We start from the raw sequence: 14,583 nt of genomic DNA, 5'->3' as shown, positions 1-14,583 counted from the left end.
TCATTATAAAAGGGTAAATGTAGATAGTTCATCAAAGGAAATAAAAAAACTATAAAAGAACAATAAAAAAATATCGAGAATGGTGAACCATGTAACACGGGAGTCATCGATGGTCAGATTGAATTAAAATTCAAAGTGACGCTCCGCGAGGGCATGTGGGGTATCAAATTGAAGGTCTCGAGGGGGAAATCACATGAGACAAGCAAAAAGATATTTCGGGGTCATAATGATGACCCGTAGGCATAAGGGGTCTCAAATTATGTGTTTAGGTTACGGAAATAACGTTGGAAAAATAAGAAATACATCCTGGTCAGAAATACAATACAAATGACATAGCCACGGTGAATCATTAAATGATTTAAAATTTATTGGGGTGTCACTAGTATGTCCCCCCGCTATGAATTGAAGATATCGGTGCGGGGATTCACGTAGGACCAAAAAAAATGCTTCCTGGTTATAATCGTGACACAGTCATGGTGAGTCATAGATATGGTTAACATTCAAAGTGATGTGCGCTAGGGCGTGTGGGGTGTCAAATTGAAGGTCTCAATGAGGAAAATCACGTGAGGCAAATAAAAATTCCTCCTGGTCATAATCATGCCATCGTTATGGTGTGTTATCGATCACGTTAAAAATCAACGTGGTGTGGCCGCGAGTTATTGGGTATAAAATTGAAACTCTTGATGAGGGGAATAACTTCGGACAAATAAGAGATGCTTCATCGTTATCCTCATGCGATGGCCACGGTTAGTGTTAAAATAGGTAAAAATTCAAATAAATTCCGGCAAGGTTGTGCTTGTGAAATAAAAGGTTTCCATGAATAAAATCAGATGAAAAGGACACCCGTCTGATCAGTACTAGTTGGGAGTAAACGGCGCAAATTTATCGTAGATGCTCGAACAGTAGCACAAAAGAAATTGTGGTGTCAAGAGAAATGGTTTGAGGCAGACAATTTAAACCGGGCAATGACCACATCGTAACACCATTATGTGCACTCACTTCGTAATAAAACGTCAGAGTTGTGTCGTAAGCTCATCGGGGCTGTACAATTGTTGGTTTTCGTGTCGGGGTTCGCGTGCAGCTAAAGAGAACACACGCTACTTTGTAATGGCAAGTTCAGTTTTGAATGACGGCAATATTTAAGCGCGAAGCTCAGAAGCGTGAAAATTTATTTATTAACTTCCACATTATCCCTACCATCAAACACGTCGAGGAAAACATCGCCTTCTTCTGGACTGACCATCATCATCGTTGTATCTTGAACCGGTGTTCGGAGACGGCTCTGTCGTAGAATAAACGACCAACTTCACTAAGTACGCCAGGCCCTCACAATTCAAAAACCCTCATCTGGTGCTTCAGAGGGATCAATCGTGCTTGCGGCATTTGATACCCGTGCCACACGTACACGAAAATGACATTAAATGCTTAAAAGAGCCATGAAGAGAAAACAAAAGTTTGTTTTATTCGAAAGATTAGGTGTTTCATAGTACCCTAAGCGCTTTCCCGGAAGCAAACGATGCTTTATTCACTGAGAAATAAGACAATTTAAACCAAAATTTTAAATCTACCGCTAAATTGCACATTTGATGACGTGAACAATGGCGTCATACGAGCCGGTCCATCAAACAGATACTTAGTATGTCGACTCCATAAAGCACCCACACGCGGGAATCAAACAGGAACCGGAACTCGTGCCGTAACCGAGACGGCGGCCATTTTAAAAATACTAGTAAAACCTAGTGCACCCGCAGCCCTAGTCATGGAATCGCCTGATCCGGAGAACAAAACTCTCGCCGAGAAGCTCGGGCTTACATTTATCAACCTCACACCACTTGAACGCTCAATGCTTCTAAGTGCACGAGCGGCAGGAGTTGTGGGATACGCGAATGGACCGGAAATCGACCATTCCGCGATAGCCACAACAGACGAACGCCCAGCCGTCGGCCCCGCTGCATCGCCAGCCCCGTCGCGACGGACGGATACTACTGGTACGTATGTGCCGTATTTTTATTACGGTTAATAATATTTCAATTTCAGTAGCAGTATCGCTTATGCCAGTTGGCCGGTGTCGTGTATGGAAAGCCGTTCGCGCGAGCTTTCTGCTTCGACCAGAAAGATACAACCGTCAATGCGCGGTGTGTACGGCATTTTTCCCCCCTTGGTCAGAGCGCTTTGACGGCGATTTGACGAAGTCGGCGACGAGCGCCAGCATGTCCCAGGAGTGAGCTAACGTAAGGGTCCCTGCCGTAATCACTTCCTCGGAAATGAAGCGAGCACACTCGCACTTCCTTTAGCTCTCTGTCTCCTCCGTTTGCAAAGTTCACAAAACGTAGCCACTTGCTTCGCCGAGGTTCGTCGTTGGGCAGCACATGAAAGGAGATCTCCTCACCGGCGGGGATGTCGCACTCCCTCGACGATTTGCCCGTACTACATGGGCATTTCAAAACGCAGCAACGAAATTTCATTGTAAAGTACTCGAACAAACTGAACTTTTCAGTGGTTGTAAACTGGAAACGAGCTCCTAACAATAGCAGCAAGCCAACACCATTCCGAAACTGCGACGAGTGGCACTATCTCGTTGCTGCTCTGTGTTCCTTACTCCCCTCGTTTCTATTTTTACCTTTGCTGGTTGGCGATATGACGGCCAACCTCCTGTGAAGGGATTACGATACCAAGCAAGGTCACGGCTGTGCGTGCTGGACGGTTCATTGGCCCCGAAGAGCCTCGAACCCGAAAATTCGTCTGCGCGACGGTGGCGACGGCGAGATGTCGAGTTCGGCTGGCGGTAGTTTCGTACGCAGTGGCGTACACGCTTGCGTGTTTATTCGAACTTCATCCGTTTACTCTACCGTTCTTAGTGTCATAAAAGGAATGTGCAGTATGTTTAACGGGCATATAGCTCACTATGCAAACTGGTAAGCCCTGCCTAACTTGTGTTTGCTTTTGCCGGCCTCCGCCAATCGCAGAGCATTCTCGTGTGACATCATAGGTTCTGTTGCGGGAAATGAGGTGGTGGGTCGCATGGTCATTCCCTTTTTTCCTAATTATGTAGCTTATTTCAGCGAAGTTTGTGTTAAAAATGGTTTCAGTATGGTTCTAACGAGGCAATCTTTCGAATGAACCAAACTTGTGTTTTCTCTTCATGGCTCCTTTAAGGCCTTAAAGAACCGAATGACATTATTTGGGTTGCCCGTGCTACACGCCAAAATCCGAAGGCATTTAATGTGTTAGGTATGATGGTGATAATGACCAAAAAGAGAAATGCGCTCATATTTCAGAAGTTTTTATGCAAAAAAAACGTCTTATAAGGGTTAAAAATGTTTTTCTGTGAAAGAAAACGCTCTGAGAAATAGCTGTTTTAACGAATGGCGTTAGCTGCTTCTAGTAACGACTTGAGCGGCTGCCGTCGCCTGCCACCCGTAGCCAAATCCAACGCGGTTGTTTTCCACATGGTTTTTCACATGGAGTTTACCGTTCTTCGTCTTTCTCTGATCGTTGTCGTGGTGGGATCTTCGCGCTAGACGACAAACAGAAAAAGTGAAGAAAAGACGCAGAAATGGCGCCCGTGTGAAGTCGGCCGCTGGCATCGAGAAGGTCGTCTGCTGACGTTCCCGGCACGCAGCTTGCAGCTGCACTTCTATGCTTGCGCGTGCGTCATCAGGCCGAGAAGCGACGCTTTCAACAACGTGGTGAAGCCGCCAAACGGCGTGTGCGAAGCATCGAACAACTCTTGCTCGCCAATTCTTTCGTGATGACCGCTGTGGCCGTGCACTCACTGGGGACGGTGGAGAGGTCGCGCTGGCGCTTCACGCGGAACGAGAGGTGGTTTGAGGAGACACTGCCTCACTTGGGTGAAGCCCATTTTAAGCGTTGCTTTAGGGTGGCGCCGGCCACTTTCCGCTACATTGTGGATGCATGCCGCGCCGACCTCACCCGCCAAGACACCGAAATAACGGAAGCGGTGTCCGTCGAGAAGAGAGTGGCCGTTGGCCTTTACAGACTCTGCTGCACCGCGGAAGAACGAACCGACGCGGAGCTGCTCGCTTTGGGACGGTCTACGGTGACCATGATTTATAAAGAATTCTGCGTCGCCGTTTTGGACAACTTCGAAGATGAGTGGGTGAAGGCTGTCTCGCCCTCCAACATTTCCCAGCACATGAGGGAATTCGCCGCGGTCAGTCGGTTTCCACAAGGCATTGGAGCTCTGGACGGGTGCCACTTCGCGGTGTCACCACCCCAAGAAGACGCCATGGATTATTATAACTATAAAGGCTGGTAGGTAAAGCTTCCCTCCTAATTACGGCAATAAATGTATACTTCTAGTGCTGAAGCTGGCTGCTTGGTGAAAGTGTTTATGTTCGTCCCAGTAATGGAAATGCTTGCAGCTGTTCGTTCACCTTTAGAAGAAAAAACATTACAGACATTTTCATGCGCATGGATAATTTACATTTCTCCCTTTTCATGCAGGTACAGCATTATCCTTCTGGAATTGGTGGACCACAGGTACCGGTTTTGGTACACGAACATTGGATCGCCCGGGCGCTGCCATGATGCATACGTGTACGGGAGGCGGAAGCTGCGCAATTTCGTGGGGAGCGAGGCATTTCGAGGGCCAACGGCTGAGATTGAGGAAATGGTAGTGCCACCGATCATCCTGTGCGATCAGGCTTTTCCCCTCTCCGAGAACATGCAGAAGCCATATGCAAGTGCTTCCCCAGGAACGCCTGAAGCAGCTTTCAATTATAGCCTGTCAAAAACGAGAAGGATAGTTGAGAACGCGTTTGGGCGCCTCAAGGAAAGGTTTCGCTTCACCGTGAAGCGTATGGAGAGTGACCTTGACACTTCTGTGCTAGCAATTAAAGCCTGCTGTGTCCTCAACAATATCTGTTAGGACTTCAGGGACGGCATTGACCCACGATGGGAAGAGGAAGTAGCCATGTACAACGCTATGTACCCCCAGCCAGCCCGTATCACTGATTGTGAGAGAGGCAATGGCAAGGAAGTGCGTGCTGCACTGGCAAACTACTTCTATAAACAAAGTGGTTAGGGACTTTGGAGTGCCTGTCAAAACACACAACACCCAGTTTGCATACTGTAGTATGTGTGTATTGAATTTTACGTGTTTTTTAAATTTTTATCTTCAAGTGTTATGTGTTTTATAAAAAGCCTGTTTGTTGTATATTGCATTTTACACGTTAGTTGTTTCTATCTTCAGGTGTTGCATGTTTTTCAAAAAGCCTATTTGTACTATATTTCATTGTGTTACGTTTTATAAAAAGCCTATTTGTAGTATATTTCATTGTGTTGTAGTTTCTGCCCCACCTTTGTTTTTCTCGGTTTCATGGTCTTTCTGGCACTTGTGAATGTCCTTTCTCGATTGAGTATGGGTTTTAATGCGGCAACGCTACACAGGCGATGAGGTGTGCTGTAGTGGAGGGCTCTGGATAAAGTTCCACCACCTAAGGATCTTTAACGTGCGCCAAAATCTCGAACACATGGGGGTGTTTTTGCCTCAATCAGAAAAACAGCCACTGCGGCCAGGAATGGAACCCATCATCTTGTGCTCAGCTGCGCAACACCCTAGCCACCACAGCGGGTCCTTTCTCTTAATGTTTATTAATTAGATATTAATTATTTAGGTACTCTGCGAAGAATGCCTTGCAGGCATATTTTCATGGTTTCTTCACTTGACTGTCTTCGTTGAGCTTATGTGCTGTGGCGGTGCATTCAGTATACATGCTACTGTCTGCTGTAGTCGTACAGTATTTGTTTTCTGCCATGTAATAATTCTTTCGTTGCCTGTACCTCATCTACATTGTGGGTACCAAATAAACATCATTTCCTGCTGTCGTACTTCTGTTCGTAGAATCGTGGTACCCAAAACATGTCTATAAAACTTTCAAGACGAGGTGTTCTTTCGGTTCAATTTATTTGCTGCCCAGCCCAATGACAGGTGGGTTTTGGTAGGCAAGCAAAACATGAGTGGACCGCATGCAAAGGAAGGGTAAAAAGGTACAAATTGTGTGCTGCATAACACAAGGGCTTACAACCATTTTAAATGAAGTGGAGAGTAAAACCTATTCAAAATGTGACAGACATCATATAGCATAAACTTGCACAATCACGACAGTACCATACCACAAGATTGGAGCCCACATCAGAAGACCACAAGTTGCCTAAGTTTCAACAGCCCACTACAACATGACTCGCAGGGCACAAGCTTTGGCAAATGATACCACTAATTTTACTTCTGGAAAACCGAAATTTAGTGCAAAATACTTCGCAAGACAACTGGTTCTTACACTGCAGACTAGTGAAATAAAAAAAAACATAGATGCTATAAAACAGAGGAGTGAGGCAATGATTCATATCACAAGGCGACATAACTTCTCGGTATTGCAACTGTGGCAGACTCGTATAAAAATACATGACTCGTATCACGAGGCCCCAAGGCAAAAAAGACAATTCAATGTATACAATTTGTACCACAAAGCCACAAACTCTTGACATGAGGGCGGCAGCCAAGAGGGGTGAAGAGAGAGAAAAGACGTTCATATCACAATTGTACATAAGCTCTTGGTATTGCACGTGTGACGAAAAAGATTCTAACAGCACAGCTTGTACTACAAGTACGTTCAGGTCAATATGCCAAGTGCAGGATAAAAACAAAACTAGTGTGTGCACACACACAAAATCACTCATTCATACAAATGTTTTTGGTTGAGGGGGCACACTTGTCTTAGAAACTTTTTTTTGCTTTCCAACCAATTTTGACAAAACTTCACGGGCTTGTTCAGTTTTTTTAGCTGATTTAAAATGTATAATTAGTTTTGATGTGAGGTAACAGTTTACGAGATTTTTAAAAAAAATTTCCTTGATTGTTCTTGAGAACAATAGGAAAAAAATTCCCCGCATTTCCCCGAGGGGAAGAATGTGAAAGTGCGAATGCACGAGTTGAATTTGCGCGGTTCGGTAATGTTCGCGAAAGAGAGATCACACACACACACACACACAACTACAAAGAAAGAAAGATGCATTTATTCACAGACACCTATTTGTGTTGTCGTTGCACTTGATTGCTAGAGCGGATCTCAGCTTTGAAATTTCGTGTCAGTACTCCTTTAAGCAGGTGCATTAGCCCTTCTCACGCCCGATTCTTGGCCAATCCCCCACGTGGGTATGTGCCATGTCAGCGGCCAGGCAGCGCACGCCCATCTCCCCCCGTTGCCAAGGAAGACGAGGAGATTCCTGGCCAATCCCCCGCGTGGGTATGTGCTATGTCAGCGGCCAGGCTGCGCGCGCCCATCTCCACGTGCGTGGACATCGCCGGTGGACGCAGGTTCAGGGTCGCTTAAGAAGTGCATTGCACTTAAAAACTATTCAACAAAAGATCACCAGCAAGGCATGGATAGATACCAGAAGTTATGGAGAATAAAATGCGGGAAGCAGTTTTTTGTTTTACAATCACATACACGTTTACATCAATTCTGACTTCTAGGTTTGAACTACTACTACTAACAAATTAAAAATAATGCTAATTAAACAACTACTGCAACACAAAATAAAAAATATGCTTCCCATGTCGCATGGTTTACACGTTCAGCTTCACAGTGCAAAAAGAAATGATTGTCCTAGCTGCACTACATGCTGGTATGTACCTCTCGAGAATTTTGTATCACTGCGATAGCACTCGTGGTAAAAAAGGGAATTATAGGAAAATAATTATACCTTTATTGAAATCGGGCCTCTATGGCTTTTCTAAGTACCTGGTACTGCACCATGTACGGAATTTTTGGAGAAAAAACATTGGAGATCACGAGAAAAGTGGTAGCTAAAAATTGCTTTTCTGGGCAATTTTTGGGTCCCAAACACCCATGTGCCCCCTTAATTACACAATCCAGCCGCAAATAAGGTTTCAAAAAACTCACTTTAGTGCCGCATTAAAAGAAATCCTTGATTATGACTAGCCCGGTAGCTGCTGTGTACTGTTTTTCTTAATTGACTGTATACTTTAGTGGGGCTGATTGAAAAAACCTTTAAGCACTTCAATTAGCTCTTGTTCCCTTTTGGCCGATTCCTTCTGGAAGTTTAAATGCTCACGTTGCAACTGCAGCTCTTTCTTACGAGCCTCTTCGAAGCTGACACGGAGGGCCCTCTGCTCTTGCAGAATGTCGTCCAGCAAGCCGTCCCGTTTCGAGGTCCTCTTCCTTTTTTGCCCCTCAGCAGCCAGCCTGTTGGGTGGGCACGCTGGTGATGCCGCTGACTGGCTCGTGCTGGCCACCGGCACCTGTGAGCACGCCAGACCTTGTTCAGTGGTGGTGCTTAGAGGCACTGGCGCTGGCATGCATGGTGCACTTGACGTTTCCAGCTCGCTCTCTGCAGGCTCAGCCGGGTCGTCGTCGAAGACCCAGTCTTGGAAATCTGCCTCATTCGGATCGGGGGATCCGCGTTCCATACGGTTGACGAGCTGCGTAAAGCCACATAACAAATTGTTACAAGATTCCAAAGAACTTATTGGTTATGACTAGGGCTAGGTGATTCGAGGCACGGTATTCGAGGTGATTCGAGGCACGGTAATACGTTGGAGTCATCCAGGGCTTGCATTCCGCTTTATTTTAAATATGAGCGCCCTCTTTCCCAACCTCTCTACCTTCCTTCCCGCTTCCGTCTGACTGCGCTGATTTTCGCCAGCACGAAGTAACCGCCACGTTGCTTTGAAACGACGCCGCGCGCGACAAACGATTTTATCTCGAATGCCCTGTTAGAAACCGGCCTACAAAAGAATGCGAATGCGTACCCCAAAACCCACAAACAAGTAAAATAAAACGAGTGTGCGTTTTTTTTTCTTTGCCCTAGCGTGTACGTTCTGTGTGCGGCACGGGTACCCGGGTACTTCGCTGTTAACCCTATTCAACGGTTTGACAAACGCATCGACTGATGACAGACCACTTACTAGCGAGATGTCCACAGCTGTCGCCGTATCCAAATGCTGTTAGCGGCCGTTCCTCGTGTGACAGGGGCACATAAAGATCTTTCCACCAAATGGCACTACTAGACCTTCTCAAATAAGAAAACACGATGGCCCAAGGCGAGGCTTGAAGCTCCGGCCGCACCGAGTCACCGGCCGCGCTGCGTTGAAAGCACGGAGGTTGTTTACATCCGGGCAGCATGTCGTGCCGCCAAGCAAGTTGAGTCGCTGCAGTCGGGTGCGTTGTCGCGCTGGCACGAGAATTTAAATCGTCTATATATGCGCAAGCAAGCCAATCAGATGAACATTGCAATTGTTTGCAACGGCGAAAACTGTCTTTTTGTTAGCAGCAGAGTTTGACAACACCTATCGCCAAAATAAACAGATTGAAACAACACGGCCGCGCTGTCTGCCTGTGATCGCGCTGGCTGAAGCATCTATACGGGTATATGTACGGTATCGGTTTTGTAGCTGCATGCAACCGTCGCGTCCTGCTTTCTCGTTCTAATTAGCATTAGGCCACGGTTGAAGTGCTGATACACGGAAACAACACAAGACTAACATGGCGACCGCCCCCTTGAGATTATTACCCCAGATGGGGAGTTTATTGTGGACGTGGTTGTATACAAGGAACCGAACGCTATCTCGCAAATGGCGTTAAGTCGTTCTAAATCCTCTCTTTTGCTACACGGATGGACAACGGTAGTACCATGGAGGTGCGTCCGCTTTTTTACACCATGCCTAGGGAGTAAATTTTGCTATAGGTATTTTTCAGGCCACATTACTTGTTAAAAACTCCATTTCCGGCTAGTTTGCGTTTACAGTGTAGAGATGAACCTGTGGCGGGTGCGTATAGCATGACATCCTGAGTTATCTGTAGTCCTCAAAAAGCCGTCCACTGTATTGCTCGCCTAGTAACGGAAGATAAATCTTTGAGGTTTGTTCATTTGTCATCTTTTTTCTATTGAGATTTCGTTCGAGAAAATATAGTTTTAGTGTTTCAAGGATAAGAAGTCGTCGCTGTCGGCATCTTACTAACAAACATTATTTGTTAGCCCGACATTGCGGAAAAGAAAGGCCCTTGCGTTCAGTTTCTCTGTACCAAGAATGAAATAGGTATGCGTACTCGGTCTACTACCGGACTTGGATATTAGCCCATGCTTGTTAAAAGGACAGGCAGCCGATTTTTCTTGAGTATATATATGCTCTCTATCCCAAATAAAAGGGCACAACTTAAAAATTACGCCCATCTTCCCGCGATGGAACCCTGATGTGATGCGACGCATCGGGGGGTTCAATTGGTCGTAACGTTGCCTTGAGCGTTTGCGCTGACGCTGGTATTGGATTGTGTCAGCCCACTCGCTGAAGGGACCGTCGCTTCCATCACGTCGTCATCGGAAGAATCAAGTCAAGCACGGAGTCGTCAAGCAAAGTCACGCTGAGTCGAACGAGAGCGAGCTCTGACTGAACCGCCGCAGCGCGCTACCCGCTTTATATTCACAGCGCCTGAAGGAGAGGAGACAGCGGAGGAGAGTCGCGCATGCGAGCACTTGCGCACACCGCGCGCGCCGGAGAAGTTGTTAACGCAGTGAAGCGCGCCCAAACAAGCGCGACAGCTGTGGTATGCTAATGAGCCGGTGTGAGAGTGTTGCACACAGCTGTGGGAGAGAAGAACGGAGGGCGGCTGCTGACGGACGGCGCGACGACGCAGGAGGGACATGCCTCAGGGCAAGAGATGCATCGCATCTAAAAGCATTCAACTGCAACGGTACCCTAACGGGCCGTAGAACGCATGAAAGCGGAATATTTAGGCCTACCAGCTTCACGTATGCTGCCAGAAGGAATGCTGGCAGCCATAACAGTGAGCCGCTCAGCAACATGCTTTTAATTGTACGCGAGGGGAAAATATGTGTTTAGGCACTTGTCCCAAGCCAAAAAAATTATTAAATGGGGTCTTTCCTCTTTTTTTTGGTTGTTTTGACTGAAGCATTAAAACCCATAAAGCGCGCTGTTTGTATAGATGGTATTCACTGAAACGTTTAACTGTCAATTTCTTCGCTTGGCGACACTGAACACGGCCACGGACATGGCCGAAGTGCCACGGACATGGCGCAGCTTGTGCCACTGCGTCCATACGCCGCACAAAAATAAAAACCCCGGCGTGCGTCTTCTGCTTCGTTTGAACCCGATTCTCAGTGGTAGTGTAAAAAAGATAATCACACTCACATTGGAATCGAGGAATTACTTAGCATTCGGTGGGGTAGAGTTCGGAACGTCCAACACACATCATGGGCTTAGCACGGACAAGTACCGCCATTCCACGGAACACGACGTAACCATTGAAGGCGCACTCACATGGTTGTCTGCATGCCTGATCGGTCAGTTAATACAAGCTATACGTATGCTCACTTCACGTTCTGAAAATATTCTGCGCCACCTTTGGGATTTCAGAAAATTCCGTGCCAAGTTCGAACTACTTTCTCGAATTTATTTAGAAATTCCTGGTGGTTGACCCACTACATAAAGTGCTTCTGTGGCTTTCTTACGAGCCAAAGGACATGCACACCACAAGAATCGGATGTCGGTCCCTCTTTAAGCTTTATTTCAGCTCATTCGACTTGCTGCACGTTTTTTTATTCAACTGAACTGCACGACAATTCACAGAGGTAAGAAATTTATGCATAATTTCGTTTCATATGGAGCGATCGCCGGATCAGAATGTTTGTTCCTTAGTTAACAGTACAAAGCTTTGTCTGGTGAGTGTATTTAATAGGCTATGGCATCGAAAGAACCCCACGCATTTCTTTCCGAGCGGCGTCCACTGATGTTCTTCGGTTTACGCTGCCCTTGTCCCGTTAAGCCGGCCACACTCCGACGACATATTTGCACTGGGGGCACGTGTGGACGGTGTCCTTGCAGCGGTCAATCGCGAGGGGAATCCAGCAGCAGCACAAGCAGCAAGGAAAGGTACTGGACAGAAGACACAACAAACAAATACTCACTCCTGACGCACATTCTGCGACAGTGAAAGGAACTGAGCTCAAAATCGCCATTTTGCTCGATTTATGGCGGCGGGTACAGCAAAAACCCTTCCTTCAAACACGCTACTGTTCGGATAAGTCAGGGGTCGGCAACTTGTGGCCCGCGGGGCAGTATTATGCGGCCTTCGGCACGACGTCACAACCCCCCCCTCCTCTTGTCACCCCCTCGATGAAGGCCGACAGGGCAACTCTGACCTGAAATGGGGTTAGACCGGAACAGAGAAAGACCGCTTCCAGTTGGCATTGTCCTCCACCTTCACACTTAGCCTTATAATGCCCTCACTTCCTTTTTTTCCACAGGTCCCAAAACAGACCCCTCCCTCCCTTCGTTTGCCGTCCGGCCCCCGCCGGGTCGGCTTCAGACAACTCGGCCCTCCACACTACGGACTCAGTCTGTTGCGATTGCTTCCACGCCCGCTTCTAAGTGCCTTTCTACTATGTGTGGTGTTACTGTACCATGCAGACGCCTCTTTGTTCATGATTCTCCGCGACTTCATGTAACAGTCACTCAGTTCACACAAATAAGAAGAATCTGCACCCAGTAACAAGGCAAAACACATGGAGGAAAACCAGTGCGTTCTCCAGTGTGTTCGAACATTTCCCCGGTGTGTTTTAACGCTTAGTTTATTTTTACCAGGAACTACTGAACTCGGTCTACAGACCTCATGTCGCTTTTTTATTCACCTGACGTAGCATGTTAGGCTATCTGCTGGACAGACCTCGTCAGCATCATTAAACTGCATTCTCTCTCTCTCTCTAAGAGAACGAGACACCTGCCACTTGTCCAAGCCCTACTTCTCCGCCACATCATATGTATTCCGTACTTCAACCTCAAGCCGAAGGAACATGCCAAATTAAACGTACTTATCAGAAAATCGTACAAAATAACCCTCGACCAACCCGCCTTGATGCCTGCTGCCCGCATTCTGCAATTCGGTATTCACAACTGCCTTTCTGAGCTCCTTGGGTACAGCGTTCCCAGCAAACCACTCGCCTTGCCCTCACCCCCACGTCCCGCACGACAGTGCAAAAACTAGGCTACCCCGCTCATCCGCCTTTCCATGCACCCCAGCGTATGCCTCCCTCACTCGGCACTAACATCTTCGTGGCTTTAATTCCCAAGCACATGCACCATTCCTTCAATCAAGGCAGAAGACAGGTCCGCGTCCCCAGTCTCCGAGGAGGACACCAGAACAAACCAGACACCGGATTCACGAACGTCGCTCCGTACGCAGCCCTTCCCGGTCACGCATGCACTGGTTGCTGCCGACTCCAATTCGGATACCATTACCACTGTCACCCTCTTCATGCACGCATCACGACAGCTGAAGGGACAGCCACCGCTCTGGCAGCAACCACGGCTTCCTCCCGACAGGCCGGCCGCAACTACTGTACAGGTCGAATCTCGCTCTCCGTGCTCAAGGTTTTTACCTCTATCAAAGATCCCCGCATTCACATTGTGTGGACCCCGGGCAGCTCTTCCCAGGAGGGAAACAGGAGGGAACCGGCAGCTGTCCCCACCCCCCCACCTCTTTCACTCTGGGCGTCTTTGTCGACAGAAGGGGATCTTACTGCCCTCTCCAGTTATCCCCCGTTGCCTTCCCGATAGAATGAAATCTTACATGACTTTCGCCAACTCTGGCTTCAATACCCTGCACCGGAACCATACCGCAGCACACATGCGGCTGGCGTTTGGCGTGGTATACACCCAAACACATACTGCTACGGCAGCAGCTCTATACCCCGCCACATCTCCCCCGGCACTTACCCCCGTGAAATGCCCGTCTTGCTCTGTCCCGAACACCACCTACCACATAGTCTGGAAGGCCCCTATGGACCAAGGTCCCTCTCTTCCCCATCTCCTGAGCAGTGGGAGCACGAGTTGACCAGCTCGTGGTGCGGGGACCACAAACGCCTACCACTCGCGCCCAGGCTGCTGCTCTGGCTCGCGGCCTTCTGAACTAAGAAAGAAACCCGCTTTTACGCTCAATAAGCATTCTTCAACCAATTAAACAACAAGCACGTTAATGTGACTTCGGGTACGTTCAACAGCGGATAATCCGAACCACTCGCCACCGTTCGGTTGCTTTGTCTCCTGGTACACGGCCAAAGAGAAACGCACCTGCTGCTACGCACGGGTCTGAGTTGTCTCCGCAAGGTAGAGATGAACGGCGAAAAAAGGCCAAATCGGGTAAAGCTAATCTAAAGCCTGAGGAGGTACATTTTGGAAGGCGTATTTTGTGCGGGCTCAGTCGGATTGCGGATCCATGTGGTGCGCTAAAAGATGATATATCTCAGGCCAGAAACGCAGAGCCTGTCGCTGCCAGTTTCGATGCGGAGGAGGAAGACGAAGCAACAGTGCGCCGTGCCTTCAGGAGTCTTCACCGTATTTAATAATGCCCGCTGCTGCTGCTGCAGTGTTCAAGAAGGCAAAAAGTGGGCGTTCCGCTATTGCACTCGTTAGAGCAGGGATTAAGTGCTGGATGTCGCTTTGAAAGGCCTAATGCAGGCTGAAATCGCAAACTGTTTGAAGCACCTAATAGTTGGAAAGCCCTACTGCTTCCCATTCGCAGT

General features: G+C 47.7%; 1 protein-coding gene across 1 annotated transcript; it reads left to right on the top strand.

The window, feature by feature from the left end:
- The first annotated feature begins 3,751 nt into the window (after positions 1-3,751).
- LOC144163868 (uncharacterized) lies at positions 3,752-4,891 on the top strand. Its single transcript, XM_077694546.1, has 2 exons — positions 3,752-4,275; positions 4,468-4,891. Exons 1-2 carry the CDS (start codon positions 3,752-3,754, stop codon positions 4,889-4,891), a joined length of 948 nt encoding a protein of 315 aa, XP_077550672.1.
- Positions 4,892-14,583: the final 9,692 nt, after the last annotated feature.

Source organism: Haemaphysalis longicornis, unplaced genomic scaffold (assembly GCF_048455015.1).
Source record: "Haemaphysalis longicornis isolate Haplotype H1 unplaced genomic scaffold, Haemaphysalis longicornis Haplotype H1 scaffold_13, whole genome shotgun sequence".
Lineage (NCBI taxonomy): Eukaryota > Metazoa > Arthropoda > Arachnida > Ixodida > Ixodidae > Haemaphysalis > Haemaphysalis longicornis.
This window is presented reverse-complemented; position numbering and strand designations above follow the sequence as displayed.

Coding starts and splice junctions, on each gene's coding strand:
- LOC144163868 (XM_077694546.1), top strand. CDS start 3,752: ATGACCGCTGTGGCCGTGCACTCACTGGGGACGGTGGAGAGGTCGCGC. Junction 4,276..4,467: donor TATTATAACTATAAAGGCTG/GTAGGTAAAGCT, acceptor CTTTTCATGCAG/GTACAGCATTATCCTTCTGG.